General features: G+C 44.5%; 1 protein-coding gene across 3 annotated transcripts in view; it reads right to left on the bottom strand.

Annotated features, from left to right (window-relative positions):
• GRIN2B (glutamate ionotropic receptor NMDA type subunit 2B) overlaps window positions 1–25,615 on the bottom strand; it is a 213,732-nt gene that overhangs the window by 153,364 nt on the left and 34,753 nt on the right. For 2 of the 3 annotated variants that reach the window (XM_039700945.1, XM_039700946.1), the window contains exon 2: window positions 24,589–25,017. In XM_039700945.1, the coding sequence (XP_039556879.1) occupies window positions 24,589–24,999 (411 nt within the window). In that variant the 5' untranslated portion in view covers window positions 25,000–25,017. Of the gene's footprint in view, window positions 1–24,588; window positions 25,018–25,615 lie in introns of those variants that run through there. The other variant, XM_039700947.1, reaches the window with a different exon arrangement.

The following is a 25,615-nucleotide window of genomic DNA, read 5'->3' as shown; positions in this document are numbered from 1 at the left end:
CTGGCATCAGACTAACATGCTCCTGTGCAAGTTCACTTCAAGCATCCCCCTTCCTTTGATGCCAACAACAAAATCACCTATTGCAGAACTGTTCTTTGCAGCTGCAAAGAAATGCCCAGTTTTAATGATGATGAGGGCATCTTCATTACTATATTGGGACTGCCGTTGCAAAGAAAGCACAGTGCTGCAGTTCTTACAGCCTTTTCTCAAATGTCGGCCCTGTCTTGGTTATTGCTGTTTGCTGCAACATTAGCACGTCTCTGTGTCATTTCTGGTGGATGCTGACTTAGAAAAGGGAAGGTGGCCAAATAGCTTTTTGCAGATTTCTTCTTCTGCAGCATATCAGGTTCCTTACCAAACCCAGGCTTTCACTGGACTCAGTGATTTCTCCCATCAGGACATTGAGAATACTTTTCCAAGGGGTACCATAGAAAATCTTGTGCTCACGTTCTCTCTCTGGTCACACTCACTGAGTTTTGTTGCCTCCTAGCACCATCCAGTCTTCCATGAGGGACTGGTTTAACATCTCAGAATTGCCAAATATGGAGAACTTTGTCCTTTCCACTTTCACAAGCCCTCTTGAGTTTTTTGTCTTCTTTTTTTACTCTGGTCGAAAACCACAGGATGAATTTACACTAATTCCAGGATCATGGAATTTATGCACTCCCATTCCAAATGAAAGCTCACATGGACAAAAACCCCTGAGAAAAGCCTATGCTTCCAGCTACCCATGCTTTTCATTTTGCTTGCAGGCTTAGGGTCAGTTACCCTTGCATCACACACACTTCCAAAGAGACTCAGCTATGGCAAGGTTTTGGTCTGCTCTGTTCTTCTACTCAACATGTTTTTTATCTCATTTTACTCCTGGTGCTGTGTATTTTCCAATATTCACTCAGAGTGAAGGAGCCACCTTCATCCAGCATCCATTCACAGGTTGCTTCACAGGAGTAAGGGAAGCATCCCTAAAACACAACAGCTGGCTACAGCTAGGTCATGCCAAAGAATCCTGGAGAATGTGTCCTCTGTGCAAAGGCTTGTTCAGGCAGCTCAGAAATTACTAAGTAGGCAAAAGCCTACTAAAACAAAGCACAAACTGCAAATCAATTAGCCTTATGTGTGGGATTTGACCATGCACAATCTGGTTTAGAATACATTTCTGGTGATGGACAAACCTTTCTTGGAACAGTCTGGTGATCACTCTGTTTTTCAAGGGCTTCTGGTCATGCAGAAACAAAAAGAGTGCTACTGGGGAGTGACTAGCCATCCTCATTACAACTGGAGGCAGGATTAGCCACCTCCACACAGCTTCAGGATGGACTCCCTCTAATAGTTATTTTATCAGCCATGCTCCTCACAGAGTTTTCACTTCTGCACCCCAATAATCGCTGGATATTATCCATAGCAGTGCATTTTGGACTGACACTGCTTTGCAGGATGACCAAGAAGATCTGCAAAGGTCACCTTGCTCACAAATTGCAGATTAGTCCAATTACAAAAGGTAAATTATAAGCATCCTGGACAATCATCATACAGAGTCCAAGCAAGACACCTCTCCTACCCACCGTGCTACCCCCCAGGGCTTGGAGAGAAGAACACAGACCTGTATGGGGAAAGGTTCTGACTCTTCCATAGCTGTGGTTTAGATATACCAGGGCCTGGACAGCAGCATGCTGTATCAAAGTCAAAAAGCCCTTTTCTTTTTTTCTTTTTTCTTTTTTTTTTTTTTTTTTTAGAGCCTCCTGGGGATATATTTGCATTCATAAGTGTGCAGACATGACATCTTGGACCTGCACAAGCTCCCACTTAACGCAACAGACCAGGATGTTATGCAAGAAGTCAGCATTGAGCACCGAGCACCACCCCTCTCTCCACATAACATGTGCATGTCCTCAGAATGGAAACCTCTTGCTTCTCAGCCTGTCCTGCCCCCCATCCCATCTGCCTTCCACAGATTTCTGACAGCTTCGGCTCAATGTCCCTTCACTGTTCCTAGTAAACACAGCCTTTCCTCTCCTCGGTATTGCTGTTACAGACTGTATCACCCTGCTCTTACAAGTCCCCACTGCCACAACTTCCTTCTGTGCCCCCACTCCCTTCTCAAACCCCACAGGCCACCGCTGCATCTCAGAAGAAGGGACGTGTGCCCTCAACAAGTAGGTGCAGTGGACACAGAGATGTGTCAGATGAGTCCCACACCACAGAGGGGACTCCCAGAGGAGAAAGAAGCACCAGAGGAATCATATATAAAAATTTCTTGCCTCTCTCCTCCATCCTCTATGATTTCTGTAGGGAGGTAGCTCTTCTCATTTGCCCCATCCCACCCTATACCCTGCACCTAAATATGTCTTCAGGAGGGGAAGCATCTGTGCAGTGGGTGGTGATGCGGGGGTGCAGCCAATAAGGCTGCAGCCTAAAAGGACTGAAAGAGAGATTTGATAGCGATAGAACCTGCATGCTTTGAGCTTTTGCTAAGAAGGAAGGCACCAGAGCAGCTTGAGGGGCATGCTGGAAGTGGCTTTTGTCTGAAGGGGTGTGCTGAGTCTGAATGAGACAGAGTTCATCCCTGCCTTAGCAGCCTCACAGTGCTGTGCTTTGCACGGGTAGCTGGAAGAGTGCTGATAATTGTGCTGCATACCTTGAGGTGGCAAGAACACAGAACTGCTGTTCCCTTTGGAGTCAGAGAGCAGAGTTAGTGTATTTTTATACACTAACATGTATAAACAATCAAATATTTGAGAAAACTTACAGAAGATAAATACCTGAAAAACTCCAGTTTGGGAGATTGCATTTTTAGCTTGTCACCTACTCAGCTGGCAGGCGAGGGATCTGGAAGAGCTGCACAGACTCTCTGCAGACCAACCAACCTGCCTCATTTCCATCCACAGTTGTGACAGGCCTGACACATTCACAGTGGACTTTCCATACCATAGAATCAACAATTTCCAGCAGAAAATTGTTCCACTGGAAAATTTTCAGGTAGTTCTACTACACATTTAGAAACGTTTTGTATATACCAATATGTTGGGCAGCCATATGTTAATATGCTATCCACATTCTATAATCTCCAGATACTTCAAGTGCCTGCCTGTAAAGAAAAGGTGGAATGTGCCCCTTAAAATGCCAATCACAGTTAAAATTATGAATGATCAGCACAAGGTTTTGCAAGAGAAGCCCATAGGTGGACTCTAATTTTCATTCTTGCTCTGATCGTATGGCTGACTGCAAAGCAGCTTCTGCCACACTTGTGAAGAGCCTCACTGCAGTCCATAAGGATCTGCTGAAAAGCTGTAGACACAGGCATTGTATCAGCACGCAGAACCCAGGTGTGCCATCCCTGTATGTTTTCTGTCACACAGGAAAGTGTGGATATTGTGTGTGCATACTGGATTGCAGACTCAACTTCATCTCTTTTGAATGCTCTCCTCAACCCCATGAGCTCTCTCCTGTGGGATTCCGTAGCTGGAAAAATTAAAAATTTTTTTCCTTTAAATGCTATAGTTCTGCTTTTCCTAGAGGCAGCTGCAATTCTTTCTCTGTGATCTGAAATTGCAGCAATAATTATATTTCCTACTTTGTTCACTGTAGTTGACTGTTTTGGCAGTCATCCTGTAGCAGTAATCCACACATAAAGAGTCATCTTGCATTTTTCAATCCAATTTAAAGGGAATTGTTTCTCAAGGAAAGCAAGAGGGTGAAAATGTTCCCCTCTGGCAAAAATTTCAAGCACTTTGGTATTACATGTGAGAATTTTACCTACCTGTCTTATTCATTGTTGCATTTTACAAGCACTAATTTAAATTCCTTGCACTTCTAGGAAGGCCCGAGACTTTCTTCATGTGCTTTTTTGCTTACTCCTCCTGTACTTCTCCCAGACATTCAGAAAGAGAACTTCAGTTCCCTCTTTCCAGATGATGCTCAGAGCACCAAGTGCTCTCGTTTCATTCTTATTTTCTTTTGAGGCTATTTGTTCATTCTAGAACAGGAGAAAGGATGCCATAGAAATTAAGGCAAAAATGCATTAGGAAGCAAGGGAATCATTATTTATTCTTGCCATCAGCTCATACATTTGGTTTGATTTACACCAGCTGCCCCAAAGTTTCCTTCTAATTTTCCTCTGAAATACCCAGAAGCCTTTAATAATGGCATTTACATGTATAATGTAGCATTATTAATGTTAAACAAAGCCTTTGAAGTCTCCTCCATTCTGCACACCCCACACCATTTCAGAACAAATTAGTTTCACAGTAACCTCTGCCAGGTACAAACACACACACACACACACACACACACACACACACACACACACACACTCTCCACTGATATTTTATTAATTTCAGATCTTGTTCCTTTTCCCCACACATTTTCAATCCTAATAGTCTATAATCTATAAAAGCAGCACAAGAATGAAGGTGCCAGAAACAGTATGGTCAGGGCAGACAAAACAAGGTGATAGAGATTCAACTTTTAAATCCAGTAGGATTTATCAGACAGGACAAGCATCTGAAATAATAGAATAGCAATACAAGAAGAAAAGTTTCAGGATATCTTAGAACAACTAGAAGAAGAGAGTACTGAAAGTTTAGGAGTGAGAATTGTTGTTTGGGAAGCATCCTGCCTCCTATCTGAGCACATCTTATGTTTTCAGCCAGCTTACACCACCAAAACCTGCACATTATCTGAGGAAGCTTCAGACACATCTGTTGCAAATAAAGGAACTCTTAGAAGCTTTGTTCTTTTTTTTTTTAATTGTTGTTTTAATGGGCTTTTCCATCTTCCAGACATGCAATGATTCAGGCATCAGTTGTTTCTACAAAATCTCTGCTGCATCCATCCCTGTGACCCAGCTGCTCTGCTCAGCAAGCCAAACTCACTCCAAGCTCTGTCCCACACTTTGTTCTCTACTGCTGGGGCCTGTTTGAGCATCCCTGTGCAGCTGGGCAGGCGGGCTGATGGAAACCCCAGGACAATCCTACAGCAGTTACTCTGCATGCTGCAGCTTCCCAGGGATATTGTAACTGCTCCTTTTTAGTGCTCCCGGGCACTAAAATCCCACCTGCTCAGCATTGCAGCCCAAAATCTTGCTGTGTGCTTCCTAGAGGAATACAGAAAAGGGACAAAAACCTAATAGATCAATGCTAATTGAAAAAAACCTGAAATTGGTGGGGGGGAAGAGTCACAAAGACCTTTCATACCATACAAGCAATCCTAGAAATTTTCGGCATCTGGCACTCATGGATCATCTCTGGGGCATCTCAATGTCACTTCATGGCACTCCACTGAAACATTGGCAGGACAGGGTTTGAAGGATCCCCTCACAACAAGGCCATCAACAGCAGTAGATCTGCTTAGCTGTAGCTGACTCAAGGCCCTTTCTCCAACACTCTACCACCCTGCTATTGAAATTTTTTTCCTGTTGTCCAAGGACCTATCATGGCCTTCCATGACATCATCTGGCATTACCAAGGACAGATTCGCTCCATCATCTTCTTAACTACCTTTCAATCAGGGATGGATACCTGCATCTCTTACCCACATCTCAGAGGGCAGAGCCAAAAACAGTTCCTCAGGACAGCACAGGGCATGTTTTGTCTGTGTCAGGGCCAGCTCAGTTAGACACTGCAAGTAATTCCCACAGGCTGTAGATCTTCTCATTTCCAGTGGAGAGTCTCTATTAAATACCTTCCCACAGAGAGATGCAGAAGAGGCAAAAAAAGGTATGAGGATGGATGACACAACTGGAAAAGTCCTCCTGATAGTCAACTAAATAAATTACGGTTCTCCTGAAGAAAAGTGAATTCAGGACTTCTAAAGTCAGGGGCTGGATAGAGAAGGTGAAGAATTAATAACTGTTAGGCTATTTTTTTCCTGTCAAAGAATGAGGGGACATAAAAATGAGAATACCAAGGTGCAAGTTTCCAACAAAGAATTTCTTCACCCTATGAGCAGTTAAATGATGAAACTCCTTTGTCTCTTGGATGCTAAAAACATGCCTGGGTCAAAAAATGCCAAGAATTTGTATGTTGGTAAGGGTATGGAAGAAAAACCCATCAAGCACTACTAAATACAAAGACACACTGATCAATTTAGAGACTTTCCTAAGTCATAACTCATGGGATGTTTGGAGAGTATTCTGAGGAAATATCTCTAATTGACCCTCTATCAATTGCTGTTGGATGCAAAATCCTGGACTAAATTACCTTTTGATATAAACAAGTTCACACATCATTACAAATAAGTTTCTAGAATAACATTTAACATTACTGGACAACTTTTAAGTCTATCAGGACAGTGTAGCAAAGTTCCTACCACTATCAGTCAAACCAATATACAAGTTCAGTCACCTCTTTTTATTTAAACACTGCATCATTAAACAGAAAGAAGGCTTTTGGCTTCCTGGAGAAAAGGCAGGACATTAACATTGTCCCATGGCAGCCAAACACGCAGAGCACCTGGGTTTGAGCCCAAGGACTTCAGCCATGGAACATCACTCTGCTTTGCTCTTCACTTCACAGCCAACTGCCCCCAGCTTCAAAGCATCTTTTATGAAAAACAGCAAGGCTGTACCATGGCTAGGACAGAACATGATCTGAGGCCAATCACTTTCTCAACCTACATTTGTACCTTCATCCCTGCTCCAAACACTCACAATTATTTTTGTCCTCCCTTGATTTTCTACCCTCTGCTATACATAAAACTTCCAAAATAATCCACAGGGTTAAATGGGTCTTGGGATAGTAGCCCATTTGGCATGGGGAAGAAAGAACAAGGAAACCTCATCACCTTTTCATTTCTGCCCTGATGGGTAGAAAATGCTGGATTGTACTGCCACAGGTCTTGGGATAGTAGCCCATTTGGCATGGGGAATAAAGAATAAGAAAACCTCATTTTCATTTCTGCCCTGATGAGTAGAAAATGCTGGATTGTACTGCCACGTATCACCTCACACTGTCAGGATGACACTTCTCTGGGACAGTGGATCTGCTCCCAGTTCCTGACAATACCCAGTCACCCAGACCTGCCCGATATGGGCATGCCTCAATTTCTGCAAATTTCTAGTGCTGCCTGTGCCAACTCTTTTCCTACTCCCTTGGGTCAGATGCATAGCCCAGGGTAGACAGTTTGGCTGGGGGCATCCATGTGTCAGACTACTTCCAGCTGCCACAGGGGCTCTGGGAATCTGTCAGCAGCCAGAATAAATTGAGGTGGGTCTGACTCATGCCAAATCCAAAGACAGCAAGGGGAATATACAGGTGCAGAAGTGGTACAAAGCCAATTGCCTGCTTCAGCACACTGTCACATACCAGGTACAGTTCAGTGTATCCAGGGGACAAGATCCAGCAGCCACAATTCCCCAGTGAGACAAATTACTCCTATGGTCCTCCAGCTGCAGGTGCCTGCCCCATGGAGGATGGGACCTTGGGGAGCCACAGCTGTCCGACAGATCTGTGCATGCTAGCACATCTACATTCACCCTAGGTTTATTACACTAGCTTTTCTAGTCCTAAGATATATTTTAAGCTAAGCAACTCTCACCTCAGCACCCAGCTCCACACAGCCCTGGCAGCAGCCAGGCAGAGATGAGGCAATGGTGCACTAACCAGGGAATGAGCACACCACGGTCACACACTGTCCCCTGCTAACCTCACCACCTTTACACCTTCCTACCCCTCCTTGCCCTGATCCTGATTCTGCAGCAGGTTCATTGTGAAGCACAAAGCTGGTCCATGCCAAGCTGGCACAGGCTTCAGAGGAATTAATTTAGACGGGTAAAGTCTGATCCCTTTCAGGGAGCGTGCGAAAGAAGAGGCAGCGCTCAGCACTTTAGACATCAAGGGAGAGTAAGAGAGAAAGAGATGAGAGCAAGCCTCGCATAGAAAAGGCAGCAGGAAAAATGTCCTAATTTGGAGAGACAGGGCTCATTGCCATGGCAACCCAGAATCGCCCCAGAGCGGCCAAATACGACTTTATATGTGGTGTTAAACGATTCAACCATTAAGAGAAAATACTAAGGGGAAAAAATAATGGGACTGTGGAAGGGAAAGTATTTGGCAACAAAGAGCTTTCCTCTGGGGTACTCTGGAAACAGAAGTGAACCTTTTGAGTCTTAAGTTTGCAGACACATTCTTGTGCATTTGATTGTTTGGGGAGAATGAGTCATGAGTCATTCCTTACTGCCTGCACTGCCTTCCCTCCCCAGCCTGGTGCTCATCAGCAGTGGGGCCAGATCCTGCCTACTGGGCAACAGAGGGAGGAAAGGCAACTGGAACCCCTGTTCCTTTCTTAAAGTCCCCTACCAAGTCCTTCCAGGACAAGGCAGAAACTGGCAATGCATGGTAAACCACATGGGGACACTGCAGGGTGGCAGCACATCTCACCTAAGAAGCAGCAACATGATACAGGGTGGCAGTGACCACCAGGAGCTCCAACCTCTGGTCCACAGCCTTGAGAAAGCACATACAGGATGTTTGTAAGAGATCTGGGATTGCTGAGCACATCTGGCCATGGGCTAAGTGAGAGAAGCAGCAGGAGTGATATGCTCACTGTAAGTCACACAATGCACATACTGCTGGCTGAGAGAGGAACATGAATCTCTGCAGTTGTCAATTAATTATCTGATCTCACCCTCAGCCCTTTCTATCTGCTTTAGTCTATGAATTCTTTTGAAAATCTTATCAAATTTCCTGATCCCACACCCTGGCCTCCTTCCACCCTCACACTTGGGATGCCCTTCCTCTGCACTGCTGCCCTTTGTCAAACACCCCTATTCAGCAGATCTTCCCATCTCTTTTCTTACCTCTGGCACAGTTCTGTTACATTTTCTCAGTCTTTAAGAGAGGTCCCACCAAGCCTGCAGGAGCTATACCTTACAGGGTGCTCGTACATGGGGGTAGACCAGTATGAAGAATAGCAAGACCAGGTGAGTGGCAAGGAAAATATTTTATCTTCTGGAGGTTATCTCCTTGTAACTGAAGGTACTAATCCCAGTGGATAAGTTCCCAGAGGACCATGCCCTACAGACTCCTAAGTGCAAAGCAATAAATTGATTGTCAAGGCAAGATCCTCATCACTCATATCTAACCTACTCATGTCACCTCATTTCGCCATCCAATTTATTCATCAAATGCAGCAAAACATTTGGCCAAAAGGATTCCTTGAGAGCAGAGATGGATTCAGTGTTGAGGACAGGACATGCTTCTGCCTGAGCATGGTTACACAAAGACACAGCCACATTTCTCCGAGGTGCTGTTACCCATTCCTGTACTAAACCATTTCTTCCTGGCCACAGAAACCTAAACAAGCCAAGCAAGATAATCCCCTCCCTAGTATTTTAGTCTAGACTAGACCAGGAGAGGGAAAATGGAAAAACTAAACTCACTCCACTATTACCAAACAAAAAAAAGCCTTCAATGTATGATTCAAGAGATTTGCGTATTGTGTAGCAGCAGAACGGCATGAGCTGCTGGCTGGCTTCTGGCTCCCTGGCAGCACAAAATTCTTCCCCACAGCTTGTACTGTGAATTACTGAGTTTTATTATAGGCACACCTCAAGACATAGAGCAACAGACTGCAGGACCAGTATATTGACCACTGAGTGACATTGTCAGACAAAAACATGGTCCTAAGCACAGCAAACAAATATCACTCACAACCTCTCTTTCTCCTTCCAGTGGTCAGTATCACAGTATGGGTTTTGCCACCCTCTGGTGAGAAAGCAGCCAGCCACACTTCAGTTTATAACAATTAAGCAGCTGAAACCTCAAATCCACATGTGCACATAAAATCCTCCAAGGCTGATCAGACAAGGGCAGAGGGATGAAACAGAGAGAATGGCTGGGACAAGTCCTGGTGAAGATGAGCCCTGCGGTCTCACAGCAGGACATGGAGACAGCAAAGGTTAATGGCAGCATGGCTCATTGGGGGAAAATGGACCATGGGCACCAGCACAGCCTGGTGAGATTTCCAGCCATTCCCAAAATGAAGCTGTTCCACCATCTGCAGGCGAGCACACTTTGGCATTAAATATTTTGCATGAAGGCCTATTTAATGGAGCACAAAGTGACTTATTAAATCCAAATTAAAGAACCAATTGACTATCAAAAAAATTAAATCTCTGGGTAGGTAATGGCTGTGTCAAACATTTGGATGTTCCTAAAACACATCAAAACTAACCTCACAGTTATACAACAAAATAGAAGCTGGCCACATGGGTTTGGGGAGTCTCTGAGATGACCAAAACTAACAGAAAGAGATAGTTGACTGGCTCACTCTTTGTTCAGCTCCACTTTATCTCCCTCCACTTCAGCAGCACTGTCCCCTGCAGACATGCACATACTCCAAAACTTTGTCAGTCCCATTACAGACATTTCAATGGCCAGACTGCAGCTGCAGAGATTAGCCCGGAGAGCCATGGTCAGAGGTACAGCCCAAGTTTGCTGGGCACTTCCCTGCTCTGCATTTTATCTCATTATATCATTCAGATCTCCCCAACTCTCCCATTCCCAGGATTTCAGCCCATTCAGCACACTCCTTAATTTAGATCAAGGCATCCATCCTCCCTTATTTTCATCACCAGGCTGGCCCCTCCTCAGCGCACCCGAGGCACACAGTGATTAGAGTATGCCTCGATCTTCAGCGCCAGGTGAGGAACTCAAACCACCACAGTTTCCTGTAGGCTTGCCACAAGGCTAAGAATAAAGCTAGTCAGAAAGCTTAGCCAGTCAAAAGGAAGAAAAAAAAGTGGGGCAGAAAACAGATGTCTGCTTGACAGTTATGAAGGAAAAAAGGCACAATTCACATTTTAAGTGCAAGTTTTAAGTCTGCATTGAGAATACAGTTAAAGGCACATGTTTTCCTCTTCCACAGAGGATACTAACAGAATAATCCAATTACTGCTCCTGTCATCAGGCTAATTTCTTTTCTCAGGGGGTCTGTCGTGGGACAGAAATATTAAGATCCCCAAGCCTCGCGCCATGTTCCCCTTCCAAAGCTCACCGACAGGAGCATGCGACACTGAGCAAGCGCGTGTCGGTGACCGTGCCTCCCTGGCTGCCGCAGCCCAGTGCCTGCGTGAGCCACAGAGCGCACACATGTGCCCCGTGCGAGAGCGAGCCACGCCCGGGCCCGGGCTGGGCCACAGGGAGCGCCCGGCAGCGGGCAGCGCTGCGAGCGCGCTCGGGACACGCTGTGTGTGGCACAGGACACGCCTGTGTGCGGCACAGGACACGCTGTGTGTGCTCAGGACGCCCTGCACCCTGTGTGCCCTCGGGACACCCTGTGTGTGTGCTCGGGACACACTACGTGCACTCAGGACACCCTGTGTGCAGCTTGGGACCCCTGTGTGCGGCACAGGACACACTGTGCGCCCTCGGGACACACTGTGTGCACACATGGGACATGCTGTGTGTGGCATGGGACATACTGTGTGCACACAGAACATGCTGTGTGCACACACGGGACACTCATGCCGAAAGCTCAGCTCCCGAGACGCCCCCACAGTGCTATGTGCATTTTTTAGCTTGTTTTTTCAGGAAACAAGACTGTTGCAAACCTGGGGATTGTGTGTTTGTCAGGCCTTCCAGTAACTCTTGAACCTGCTGGCCAATTTCCACCTGATTTGACAAAGAAGCAGAGGACTCAAGGAGAATTAAATTCTTGGAGTGCTCTACGAAATACAGCCTGCAACTGCGTGCAGTCCCAAAGCCTTGGTCTGACCCCACAGCAGTGTGTATGATTCACCCACTCCCAGTCAAAGGCTCGCTAGGCAATCAAATGGACTTCATCCTGAGCTGGCAGCATGCCTGTGGTGAACAGCCCCTATACACAGAAGCCTCGGGCCACCACAGTACAGCTCTCTCATAACTGTGCCAGCCAGCGACTATAAAAGGTGTAGTGAAAACTGGGAGAAAAACAATAGGTGATCTGGGACAATGGTATTTTTCAGGGAGGAGGTGTAGACAGGTCCTGAAAAATTGAAGCTGCTGTGGCTGCACGCACTTATTTGGACTGGTCATCTCCTAGTTGATACAAGGCAGTGGGTGAAGAAATGAGACCCTTTTAATGCCTCTGGTTTTCACCACGGGGGAAGGATGAGTCCAGCTCTTCTGAAATATATTCACTCAGCTCAAGTTCTCACCTCTGTGGACACTCTGGTGTCTACCATGGACTAAGCTCACATTATAGCCTTAGTATATGATTCAGTTAAAGAGTCACTTAACTGTGAGATGTGAATCCAGTGAAAACAGGATTCATTCATTTGGGAGCCGACAAAATTACTTGTTCCATTGCCATTCCGCTTGCTGTCTTCTCAACAAGCTGTTCCAATGTTAGGTCATAAAATTCACTTTCAAGTGGTCAAATAAGGGGAAAAACAAATAAAAGCGTCTAGTGTGCATTTGCAAAAGCAATGAGGGAGGGACTCAGAGTGTCCATTCAGAGATACACCATGAAAGTCTCAAATTCCAGAAGATGGAGACATCCAGCATCTTCTCAAATGTAAGCTGCCTTAACCTGTCTCATGTTGGATGTTGAAAAAAAAGAAAGACCTATATTCACTGTTCACACTTAAAACACTCCAGCCTACTTCTTTGATTGCCATCGCTTCCTGGGAGGTGGGCAGAGCCCATTCAGATACCAGGTGTCCTGCGCCTTGCAGCTTGGCAGCCGGTGCCGCGTGGAAAAGGCGCTCCACTCCACCAGCCTCGGTGCCACCTGTTCCCAAGCCTCCCGCCGCCCACCCAGCCCTGCCATGGCGAGGAACACTCTGAACCTGGCCCACAGCCCAGGCCATGAAGGAGCCCAAATGGAGCCAGGCAATTTGGAGACATGGAAAGCAGGCACTTCTGAGAAACGTTTTCCCCATACACCCTTATCTGAAAAATACCCCACAATCCAACAAGAGCCTCTCTCTCCACTTCCCAAGCAATTGTCTCCTCTGTTAAGGATTCACTGACCCCTCCTTTTTATCTACAGTGCTGTCAGAGAAGAATCTTTTTCATTACATTTCTCCTGAGCTCACAAGGTGGTTTGTGGGGCTTTTTTCAACAGTCTCTGGTAGATAACTAAAAGGTATTGGTAACCATCTGCTCGGTGCATGCCCTGAAGGAAAGCATGTACTCTCCTTGCTCAAACTCCTTCCATACTGCACCAGAAACAGGACATTCTCTGCTCTTCACAAGTCTTTGTGAACTGGAAGCGATGGGAACACTTCATTTCCCATGGCAGGAGTCTCAGCAAGAAGAAGCCATCCCCCTCAGAGGGAAAGCTCATTTACCTAAAGAGGGTCAGACCCACACGTGGCCACTTGCAAGAAAGAACATTTCTGGCAATTATGATTTTATCTCACACTCTGACCCCACGCAGGGTGCATGAACTCTACCTTCTGATCTGGCAGGCTTAAATAGAAGTTAAGAAAACAAAACCGTGCCAGATCTCTGACCTTTGATAAATGTGAAGCGCTGGTTAATGCAGCACACCAAATATTGAATCTTCAGCTTGAGTAGGTTTGTGTTGGAGGTAGCCCCTGTCACTGGGAGCCATGAACCATCACTGTACAACACTTCCTTGGGGGCAGCTCTGCCCCAGCTGAGGTGACACCACACTCTGGCCCAGGCCGAGCCCCTGAGAGATCAGCAGCCTCATCCCTTAGCCCAGGGAAGTGATCAGCGACAAGCAGGGCTGTAACAAATCATTCCCCAAGCTTTGCCTCCCCTTACCCACTTAACCATGACATGTATGCTAGTCTGCATGTTCGGCTGTGGTGAGAGGATCAGTGGCTTGTCAAGCTGGTGATGTGGAGAACGGTATTAGCTGAGTAATTAAATCATTTCTGTAATTACTCTCACACAGCTATAAATAATGTAAGCCCACACGTTCTCTCTGGAAGCCACAATAGCAAGAGAAGGGAGAGTGAGGGATGCTAATTAAAAAGAAGAAATAATAATAATACTTTACATTTATACAGCACTCTGCATTTTCAAAGCACAGTGCAAACAAGAATTAAGAAATGGGTAGAGTGACAGACAGGAGAGGGTGAAAGGAAGGAAAGCAGGAGAAGGGAGAAGATAGGAATGAGGATAGGTACAGAGCAGGATTTGAGACCCAGCAGGGCTGCTGACTTGGTGTATGCTCAGCCCAGCCCTGTGGCAGGGCCACTGGCTCCTCACCGCCCAGCTCAGTACTGCTGCAGGAGCAGGGGGGCAAGGACAGGGCTCTGCCTCTGCAGAAAGCGAGCGAGCTGAAGCAGGAGTGAGGACACAGCGCTGCAGGACTCGCGCATGGAGCTGCCAGCTCCATCATGGAGCTGATCCCCTCCAGCACAGAGGCCTGACACCGACTGTGCTGGCCCCAAGCCAGGCAGCTGGTGGAGCCTGTGAGAGCCTTGCCCCCTCCTTGGGCAGGGAGCTTTTCCCCCTGCCCATTTCCCCCTGCCCTGGAACAGGGCGTGCTGGCTGAAGGAGTGCACAGCCGAGCCAGCCCCAGGCACACTTTGTAAGACCCGCTGGCCTTGCCCCAGCAGGGAGCATTGATGCCAGTGTCCCAGTCACCCTGCAGAGTCACTTCTGACTTCCTCTGTGGCTCAGGGCAGAATGGGAAGGGAATATTTCTGCCCAGCTGGAGGGAAGCAGCACACTCAAGGAAAGCATCGCTGTCCAATCCCACTGTCCTGTGCCTGCCCCGGCCCAGATCTGGTCTTCTCAACTGCAGTTTCTGCCTGACAGGTTTTCCACTCCCATTTCACACTCCTCATCCCATGTGTTCAGCAGTTCTGTCACCCCCTGTGCTCCCTGGCTGTTGCTCCTACAGCCAACAAGGAAGCATAACCTGAGCAGATTTCTCTTTCCCTCTCTGCATTCTCCCATCCACCATCTCCTGTTTCCTACCTTTATCCAGTCCCCCTGCCCATTCTAATTGTATCAGGATCTCTTTCATACTCTACTCACCCTCAGTAGTGGCTCCTCAGAATACCCTACATGCCCCCCACCCCACCCACATTTCTGCCCAGATTCCCTGCTGCACTGCACATTCCTGCTGGCTGGATCCCACCAGGATCCCACAGGAGACCTCCAGCTCCAGCAGCCCCCAGGGCCAGGTGCAGTTTTGAAGCACAGTTTGCAAGGACGAGTTCTTTGCAAGAGATGTGGCAAACATATAAAAAGACTCCATTCACATCTGCAGTTTCTTACACGTATAACAAGGCCAAACTTGGAGCAGCCAAGTAGTGGTAGCCAAAGCACACCTCTGGTTACAAGTCCTTCCTTGCAAGACACCCCTGCTCCAGACCTGAGAACTTGTGGTGATCAGGCAGAACCTTTGGAGGAAAATGTGACAGCAATTGTGATATAGATAAATCACATATTGTTCTGTGCCACATTTTCAGACAGAGATGTTTTGTTTTCCAAATAAATATCTAATTAAATCAATCAGCTTGAGGCATACACCTGGCATAGGAAACTTTGCTCAAACAGTCATAGGCTGGCAACATTACAAGAAACCCCCAAGAGAATTTTATAATGGGGAATGCTGACCAAGCTTACAAGAGATGGTACTATCAGCTCTGCATAAAATGAGTTCTCCAGCATGATGCAGCTATTCAGCCACCACCTCTAATGGGGGTTAAAGCTTCTCCTCCTGGAGTCCAGATTTTCATCTCAAGCATTGTATTTACTTTGGTTAGAAAAATCCAGTAATTGTTTCCTAGTAATTAGGTCACCTTTGCCTTTTATAGAGCTCAAACTTCACAAAAACATTGTTATGGTCTTCTTGTAAAGGGCAAATTGCTGTAGACAGCAGTTGAGCAAGTGCCTTACAGTCATGTTTTATAGCAGAGCTGCAGTGAGGACTAGGGTCTATTAGAACTGCTGGATTCTGTTGGCACCTTTTAGATCAAATCTCCTCACTGCATGTACCTGCCTCCTTTACTTTTTTGTCCACTCACCCTTGGACTCTCTACATCCTTCATTCCTGTCTTTCTCCTTCCTCTGAAACCTACATTTATTGTTATTATCAGGAACCTCACAGATACACAGCTAAAAGCTATTGCCAAGCACAGAGAAAAATTGCTTCTACAGAACCTTTAAAGTATTTTTTTCCTTACTCTCCAAACTTACTCTTTTTTTTCCCCTTAATTTTCTCCCCATGATCCTAGGTTCAGGGGATGTTTTCCTATCTGTCTTTCATCTTCTTTATCCTTTTTCTCCTCTGCTTCATCTATATAGCATCTTCTCCAGCACTTAGTTCAGTCCTATTTGAAAACAGCTGAAGAAACATGGTTTCCATATTCTTCCCTAAGAAGTCTGGAGTACTTCCTAAGTCAGTGTTTGAGCCGCCTTCTTGATACACATATGTATATAATATCCATTAATATTATCATTTGATGTATCATAATTTAATATATTTCTCTAACTTTATCCTGTCATTCCTATGTCTGCTTCTGGCAGCTACACTAAGCATTTTTTTCTCTAATATTAGTCCACCTCTATTCACTGAGTATATAAATCACACCCTGACTCATTGTTCAGCCAATCTACACTACACACATACAGCTGTTTAACTCTTTCTTCATATATCAGCTCCTCCAGACTGTTAACAGGGTCACAGACTAGAATTATTTCTTCTTTACCCTGTTTTTTCCAGCCCCCTGTGTATACGTAATTCACTTAGCTTCCTTCATAATCCATCCCCTCCAAACTTGGCTAATGAGGCAAATAAAAGGCAAAGAGAATAAGAGATTCCCTGGAAAGAATTGTTTCTCTCTGTCCTGCGGTTACTGGGGAATGACACGCAGATCTAAAGCAGCAGCATCAGGCAATTTCACACTCGGTGTTTTCAATTTCATTTTGAGGCCAGTTTAGGGTAGGGACAAATTTGAGTGTAATTAATTTAGATTTTGTGAGACAAGTTACTGCTTGGGGTTGTAATAAAGGACTGCCTGTCCAGATTGAAGAAACTAATCTCCTTGTCCGGCTGGGGATGGCACAAATTGATTAAAGACCTTTTTGTTGGGTTTTTTGTTTTGAAGAGAGGGGTTGTGATAAAGATTATAAATAACTATTGGTCAGAGCTCATCAAGCTTCCAGATTTTCTTCAGGTAAGTGCTTACAGATTTGGAGATGTACCTAAATATCATTAGTGTGAAAATCAAGGTACAAATTATACTACCCCAGTACCCCCTAAGAATAAAGTTGCTAACCTAAATAAGTTCCCACAAAGATATTCACTCATTTGTAAAAATAAAACCTTACAAAACTTTCCCTCAAAAATTAAAAGTAGCCCATATAACATCAAGCAACTCACTATAATAACACCTAGTGTTAAAAAAACCTTAATCCAACAACGCCCAGGTCTAAGCTGGGTGGAAATCAATGTTTTCCTCACAGAGAGTTCAACAGTTCTATTTCCAGGTAGACAGTGGCAACATCACATTTAAGCAATAGGAGTGACAAGGTTAATTCACCTTTTCTTTACCTCAGGTGGGTTGCAGAAGTTGCGTGCAGAGCTAAGGAAGGAAAGGTCTTCTGTCCCTCAAAAGAAAACATCACTATAACAACAGAAGAAAACTAACACTCTGTACTCCTGGAGGAAAAATCCTATGACCCGAAACAAAACAGCTTATAAATAGCTGCAGAAGGCTGATGGGAAGGAATCAGACTTCACTTTTGCTTGACATTTGTTGTCTGAGGCAAGTCCTGCTGAAGGAAAGCACCCACACCTCTGTATGGCCATCCTGTCCCTCAGCACTGCCCCTGCCCAGGGCGTCCCGGGGCACCTCAGCAGGGCACGAGTCTCACCAGGGCACCAGGCTTCCTCCTTCCCGATTCTCTGACACCCAAACTCGGGTAACACCTTCAAGCATCAGGTGTCCAAGGCTCAGGGCAAACATGAAGTCCATCCAGTATCAATTATCAGGAGGGAAAAAGCAATAGAGATAATTTACAGAAAGTTACACTGCCATAAGAATTGTTTTCTTTGTTTTTTAAAGAGGTTTTCTTGTTGCTTTTAAGTGATAAATAAAAAAGAAAGAAATCAACTCCACATTTTTTTTCCTGCGACTCCTGAAAACAATACCCCAGAAAAAAAGTGGAGGCCTTGAAATTAAGTTCCTCGCAAGAAAATTTGGGATGAACTTGAGGAAAGCCTTAAAAATTAAAAAAAAAATGCAAACACAAAAAAACCCACACAAAAGTACACTACTTTAATAGGATAATTAATAAAAGAAATTATACATTTCTTTGAAAAGTCATATTTTCATTGGAATAATACTAATGAGAGTACTTGAGCTCTTGCTTAGAAAATAAGAGTTCACATTTAAGGACTTAATGGCACTGGGGAGAGGTTAGACCTCTCAAAAGTTCATTTCCAGGTTTCATAATATCTGAGGGTTTTTAAGTGCTGTAATTTATTTGTAAAATAATAAAAATAGTTCTAGGGAAATCCTCAGGTGTTAAACTTTCAAAAATATGCTGCCCATATTCCCTTTCTTGATATGAAGAAAAGAAAATGTTGTTTTGTATGGGTTGATTAGACACAGATGTAAACATAAATTACAGACCCACCTGGCTTTTTATTACATGTGTATACAAGGGAAAAACAACACTGGCATACAATTCTGCCTTTTATTGTCTATGTCTCTGTGACTTACCTTTTATTCTTCTTCCCCAACCTTTGCAGCAGAATTGTAATTTGAGAACACATTATATTTTGTTTGTTATTTGTGAGCTACAGAGAGCTTTATTTTGGCAGCAAAAGGAAACAACAGAGTACTAAAAGCAAAATAAGTGTATTAATCATGTCCTTAAAATTATTAAGAGCTTGGAGAGAAACTGCTGATTTTTTTTTTATTTTTTAAAATCAAACTCATCTTTGCTAATCACTAGATAAGTTTAAGAAACATTTAAACTATTACTATCATCAAATGCAGTTTCAGAGAAATGAAAAACACTTTGTGAAATTACATGAACTGCATATAAATTGGTTTTGCAGGAAAAAGGGATAGAAATCTTTCAATGTCTGCAGATCAAAATGTGCCTCCCCCCCCACTTCTAATCAGTATTTTGTTTGGAATTTATTTTACTTGAATTCATATAATCCATTCAAAGGGAACCTTAACTCTTTTTTAAATTTTTTTTACTGAATTTCCTTCACACAAGGGCTTCAAAAACTTCAGATGTCATTCCTAATGGAAATGAAACAGATTTACACCCAAAAAATGAGGTTTTCATTCCCTCTGCATCCCTATTACTTAACCTTTGAAAACCTGAGAGTGAAAGTGCTTTCCTTTTAATTACAGATGTTCTCCTTTTAGCAGCACTGTCCCAGTGTCTTTGACTTTGTCCTGGTTTCAGTGTCTATCTAGGTGCTCAGCTTATCCAACTAGTTTTGGCTTCCCTGTACCTGCAGCATCACTTTGCTGCACTCTGGCCAACAGCTGCTCTCCTTCCCTGGTGCTTTACTCCCACTGTCCAACTTTGGACTTGCTTTCCACCGAAACACCAAAGAAATTACAGCTGCAACAGCATGGCGCAAACACAGAGTGATCACAGCAACCTTTGGCATTGAAGGAGAGAGACAACGTGTCTTGGAAATTTTACCGAAAACCAAAATAAAGGGGACAGGGATTTGTGAAGTGGGGACACAAAGGCAGAGACAACATCGCGGCTTTGGTATAATCAGAAAAAAGAGCAGGCTAGTGGAGGGAGTGAGAGAAAAGCCAGCTCCACGCTGTGTGAAAAAAAGGAAGGAGAATCTGGCCTAGAACAGATTTTAAATTTCAGGTTCGTTTTATGCAGCTTTCATATAAATTGTATTAGTGGCACAGCTGAGTAACAGATCACTCTTTCCCACCGTTTTATTTCCATCAGCATGCTGATGCATACTGCGTGTATCCCTGTGTGGGAAGCCCTGGAGAGAACAGCAAGGGATGCAGAGACAGAGGAGACTGACTTTCACCTGGGAAAACATTACCATCCTCTTCCTCCAAGATTTTTTCGTCTTCTGCCTGTGCACCATTGTGTTACTATAAAGCTGCACAAGACAAGAATCTCCGGCAAAATAACATGACTGTTGAGAAGTAATGAGGAACAGTTCCAGCAAAAACGATGGCCATCAGCTGTGCTATAAGAGAACCCATATCATTTTCTGTTCTTAGCTTTTCTGCATTCATTATCACCAAGTTGCCTTTGTCTGTTATTTTAAAACAAATAAATAGTTTATCATTAGAAAATGGACCAGTCAGGCAAATGGTGTGGTCATTTTTTAAGCAAGAAGCTAAATCTTTTCCAACACAGTAAGTACTGTAAATCAGAATAACAATTTACCCTTCCCTTGAAATACCTATAAATGTACATTCGTAAATGTTATTTATGTTATTTCCTTTTTTTTTTTTTTTTTCAGGGATTCCTCCTTTACCTCCTAGCTCTGGGCTGAACTGATTTTAGGTAATATGGAAACAAAAATGAAAAAAAGCCTAGTCAGATATCCAGTTTCAGGAATGCAACTCAAGATACTGGTTTGTGTGGTTATCTGAACTGAAGTTTGGTTTGCAGTCTTGAAGATTTACTTTCACCAATAATCTCCTAACACGGGGCATCCTCATACAATTTAATTTCTCCTTTCAAAACAACTGGGGAGAAACCATAAATTATTTTCAATGCTGGAAGGCCAGCAGATATGCTCTCTGGTCAGAAGTGCATTGCAGTCCTCTGGACAATATAAACTAATGCTTAAAATCAGAAAACACAAAGCCTCAAAGTCAGGTCATTGCAGCAACATCAGGCAAACTGAAGGGACCAGCAAGCTTCCACGAGCAAAGTTTTTGGACCACAGAAACCTAATTCTGCAGGTGGTGCACACGTCTCTCCTCTCCATCTCATCTATTTTGGATTGCACGCAGATCACCAGTGATCAATGCTATTGCCTTTTTAATCACAGGTCCTGGTGAGATGATGCTATTGCCCTGGTCCTTTTCAGGAATCAGCAACAAAATAAGGTGCTTTCTTACAGAGCTGGAACAGTGTGAGCACTCTTCTACCCTGTCCCAAGCTACAGCCTTGCCCCTCTGAGAGGAACTGATGTGGGGTCAGTCTCTCCCCCTTAGCCATCACTGCCAGGCCCCCAGCCCCAACAAAAGGACTGCTGCTCTTCACTCCATTTGGAGCCACTGCTGGCAGGCTTATCCAGCTTTAGGGACTGAACTGGCTGTGACAGAACTCTCACTCGGCAAAGCGGCCTCTCCAGAGCTCGAGTGAGGCACATCGTGTGTCTCTGCTTCACCGTTTTCCTGGAACTAAACCCAGATCACAGTGTGCACACAGATCATCTGGGCACATTCTTCTTGTGCCAGATTAGTCAGAAATTAAATGTAACACTCTGTAACAGGTAAGCAGGTGGAATTAGAGACACGAGCACCAAAGAGCAAAAACAGCAAAAACATGTAAATTCCCGTATACTTATTTTTCAGAGGAAAAAGGCAAAATACAGGGAAAACAAATTATATAAACATTTGCAAAATCTAATAAAATACAAATTAAAGAATGTGAGTTTGAAAAAATCAGGAAAAAAGGATGTTACACTTTTATCAACATACCTCCACTTGCTATGTCACACCTAGGGCAGGGTTCATGGCATTTAGCTTGAGACATCATGAACACATTGAGGTACAGCCTTCTTCAGTAATCAGTGGGGAGACACAGGACTATCCCATGAGCATTTCACTGCACCCTGAATTGGGTGGGGTGAATGGTCCTCAGCTGGTGTCTCCATTACCACTGATGCCTAGACCTCCAGCTGGTGGGTAGCAAACTTCTAGATTAATATTAACTGAGATAAAGCCAGCTTATAGGGCACATTATACAATATTTCTGTCTTCATATACAGGACAAAAGAAAATTCAGGCTTGAAATCCTAATTTCTTTTTCTTTATGCCTGCCCTTTTGTGCCTCAATTTACCAGCTGCATGATACATTACAAAGCCCTTTTTACACATGACCCACATTTCCTAACAGAACACTTACTAAACCCTCACTGAAGGTGAAACAGAATTGCATATGCTGCTCCAGGAAAGGTGGTTTGACTGGGGAGTTGGGGTTTTTTTTTTGCATTAAACTCCAGCAAAGAGGGGCTTATCTGTCACACCAAGACATTCATGGTTTCTAGCATTCCTTAGGTTTGCATTGGCACTACTGATCACAAACACACGGGGAGCTTAACAAAGCTGTAAGTGCAGATCTGAACCTGTGAAATGCTGAGCAAGTTCAATCACAGCTGACTGCTGTGGGCGTTGAGGGGATGCTGAAAGAAGCATTCCATGCTTGCAGGATCAAACCTCAGCCACACAACTCATCTGCAAAGAATATGACTAAGAGTCATTAAAAGCAAAGCCTCTGTCAAGGCCCTATATCAAAAATAAATTGCTGAAGGACTTACCAGGCTGACTTCAGTATTTTTAGTAGAATTTCAGTGTATTTACACTCTACCATATTTTAATTCAATTCCTCAAATAAATATTATCCATTAAAGATTACACACCTGTGGATCAGAAGTTGTAAAGGTCAGCCTTTTCAAATTATTTTTCAAAGAAACCTTGGCCTTTCCTAAAACTGCAGATCTTTGTACATAACCTGCAAACCTCCTGTCTGCAAAACTACCAAAAAAAGAAAAAAAAAGAAAAAGACTGGTAAAACAGAAGTCTCCATTCATAAGGCTTCCACCTTTGAGCTCCCTGTGGGCTGCCTGCCTGCCTGCCAGAACTCTCTTTAGAAGCGAGCCAGTGGGATACACAGGGCAGTGGCAGGAGATGCTGCCTTCCCAAGGAGAGGCTAGGGACAGGTAGAAAGAAAAATCTTTTCAAAGTTCAACAGGCCAAATTTGTCTTTGAATTGCAGCAGCGTAAATCTGATCTAATCCTGCCAAAGGCAGTGGGGCCGTGCTGGATTTGCACTGCAGGAATCTGAAATCAGAATTTGGCCTGCCATGTTCAAAGTCACAAGGACTTTTCCCAGTGCTTAGGAGGTCTTCTGTCAGTAACTCTCACACTTGTTCAAAGATGTAAGATGTCACCCCAAGTGTGAAATGCAGCACTTGAGCACTGCTTCCAACCCTCCTTTGCACAGACATAGATAACCATGCAACACTGCAGACAGGAGAGCATCAGGATGCAGCATTGCTGCTTGCCTGGCCTCCAAAGCAGAAAAGCTTCACTGTGGGTGGAATGGGGCAGTGGGACTTCAGCATATGTGCAACTATTCAAGGAGTGAGAGAAAAAAGGCCCGTGATTATTCAGTGACTATTTCAGTTTAAAGGCCAATAGGAGAAAATAACACTGCACACTAACTGTGAGTTATTTGGCAACTGAACGGTTGGTCAAAAAGTGAGAAAATAATTTGTTAGCACCTTCAAAAGCCTGCACTGGATTATTTACTTGCAAGGTAAATAAAAGAGAATGTGCCTGGATTTCTCATCTCACTAGATCTCTTTCTGAGGAGAAGCTGCCATAGTGGCCAGGTCAATTCTCACCCTTCATTCCATTAGGCCTGATTCTGCCTAGTTAAATGTCTCAGACTCACTTAAGAGCTGTCTGTAAAAGAAAAAGACTGTGAGCTTGTGTCCCTGTTTACTTCTTTGGGATGCACAAAGAATGGTCAAGAGAGTCTTCTCAATAAAAGCCTTGGCCTTGACTGTCTGGCTTCAAGCCTGCAGGAATAGGGACAGCCAGCTTCTCTCACGTGTTCCCACTGGGCAGCAGTAGCCCCAAGGCTGCTGTTAGCCACACTGTCTGGCCAAATGCACATTCAGGTGTGAATTGCTGCATGTCCTGTTTGTATCAGGTCCATATGCACCCCAAGGATGCTTCACTGAGAGTTATTAGCTGGCCAAAGATGCTACTCCCTCTCTGCATCCTGCCCTGTCCAAAAGCAGTAGCAGGATGGCTTGTTTGTGTAGTAATTCTTTAGAGACTGGCTAGGGCCTGGGAAAACAATGAAATGTCTGTGACATGAAGGAATAAAGTAGTGCAGTAGAAAAAAGAAAGATTTAGCTGGACTGGTTTAGACTGGTTAGTCACTTCAGCTAACACCTATTTAACTTCAGGAGCTAATGAACACTTTATAGAGAGGATAGCTTTATTAAAGATTCAATTATATTCCAATTAAGATGTAAGAGCTGTATTAAGCATCCCTGAAAATACCACAATGTCCTCCAGCTACATGCAGGAAAAAAACCCAGGCTATGATCCCTGGCTCTTCTAAAGTAAAACACAAGCAAAAATAAAACCTTTTAAAAATTACAATTGTCAGGGGCTCTTTACCCTTCTTAAGGAAGAAGAATAGGGCTGATTCTTTTGTGGGTCTCTTCTACCTGCTTCTTTCCCTCCTCAGTTTTTCTCTGTTGCAGATAATTCCACATGATTAATAGGCTCTTCTCAGTAGTGCTACACACAGTTAGCTCTTTTAATCTGTCTTTGAATCTGAAGCTGCCTAATCCCCCAAGCCTTCGGCCCCATGAGACACCACCTGAGGATCACAGAATAAGATACTTCTCTTTGTTTTAAGTTTGGATCCACAGGTCTGCAATAGAAGGAAGCTCATTTAAATTTACCTTATCTGCCATGATCATAGAGGAGCCTCCATGGATGCCCAGGATGGGAGTGAGGGTCTGGGCAGAGATGAAGTCCAGGATCTGGGCAATGGCTTCCTGGTCTGTGTCATCAGCGAATACCACCCCTTGGATCTTCCGGTCAGACATGAGGTCACAGATGCGGGTGATGATGCTCTTGGGATCTGTCTCGTTCATGGCCACCAGCTCCACCCGAGGCACCACTGAGAGGTGGTGGAAGTCATCTTTCTCGTGGGCATCTTTGATGGCCACTTCGTCCGAGGTCCCCACCAGGATGACCGCGATGCCAATGCTCGGGTGGCTTTTCTGGGCATGGGCCCCGCTCCCTGTTGTTGCGAGGACTGCCAGCACCAGCCAAAACCTTGGAGAGTAGCACTCCACCCTGGGCCTCATCTTCGGCTCTTACACTCCCTGAGTGAGAAAGAAAAAAGGGGGAAAGTAAAACAAAGTGATTAATTGACAAGTCAATCTCGCACTCAGCCTTCAAGGTAGATCCATTGATCATGCTCAGCCACAAGCTCTCCTCCCAAAAATCCTTCCAGTCTGATGCTGAGCCCTTTGGCTACATTCATGCTCTGTTAAAGTTGGGGGATCAGACCAGTCCAGCCCCTACTTCAGAGTCTGGCATCACTTAAGAGAACAGCTGTCAGCAGAAGATGGGATCATGTCATCTCTCAGGTCCTGTGTCACTTTGAGACCCAAGTCAAAAGTGATAGAGAATTGTCCTTTGACAGCTGATCAGCTGTCTTTGTGAAATTAATTGCTTATGTCAAGCCCATGTCAGAGTGCTCACCCTCAACACAAAGGAATGACTGGTGCTTGCGATCAGTTTGGACTTGTGCTGGAGGTACAGGCAGGGAGACTGAGGAGACCAGGCAGATAGGAACTCCCTTTTCCTTTCTCAGCACAGTCCCTCCAGAATAAAGTGAGCACAAATGGGCAAGGTCACTGTGTATACGTATGTGTGTATCCATTGCATACACCATCAGGACACACACAGCTCCAGTGT

Source organism: Passer montanus, unplaced genomic scaffold, assembly GCF_014805655.1.
Source record: "Passer montanus isolate IOZ18808 unplaced genomic scaffold, ASM1480565v1 scaffold146, whole genome shotgun sequence".
In the NCBI taxonomy this organism is placed as follows: Eukaryota; Metazoa; Chordata; class Aves; order Passeriformes; family Passeridae; genus Passer; species Passer montanus.
The sequence above is the reverse complement of the archived record's forward strand: the minus strand, read 5'-3'. Positions and strand labels throughout refer to the sequence as shown.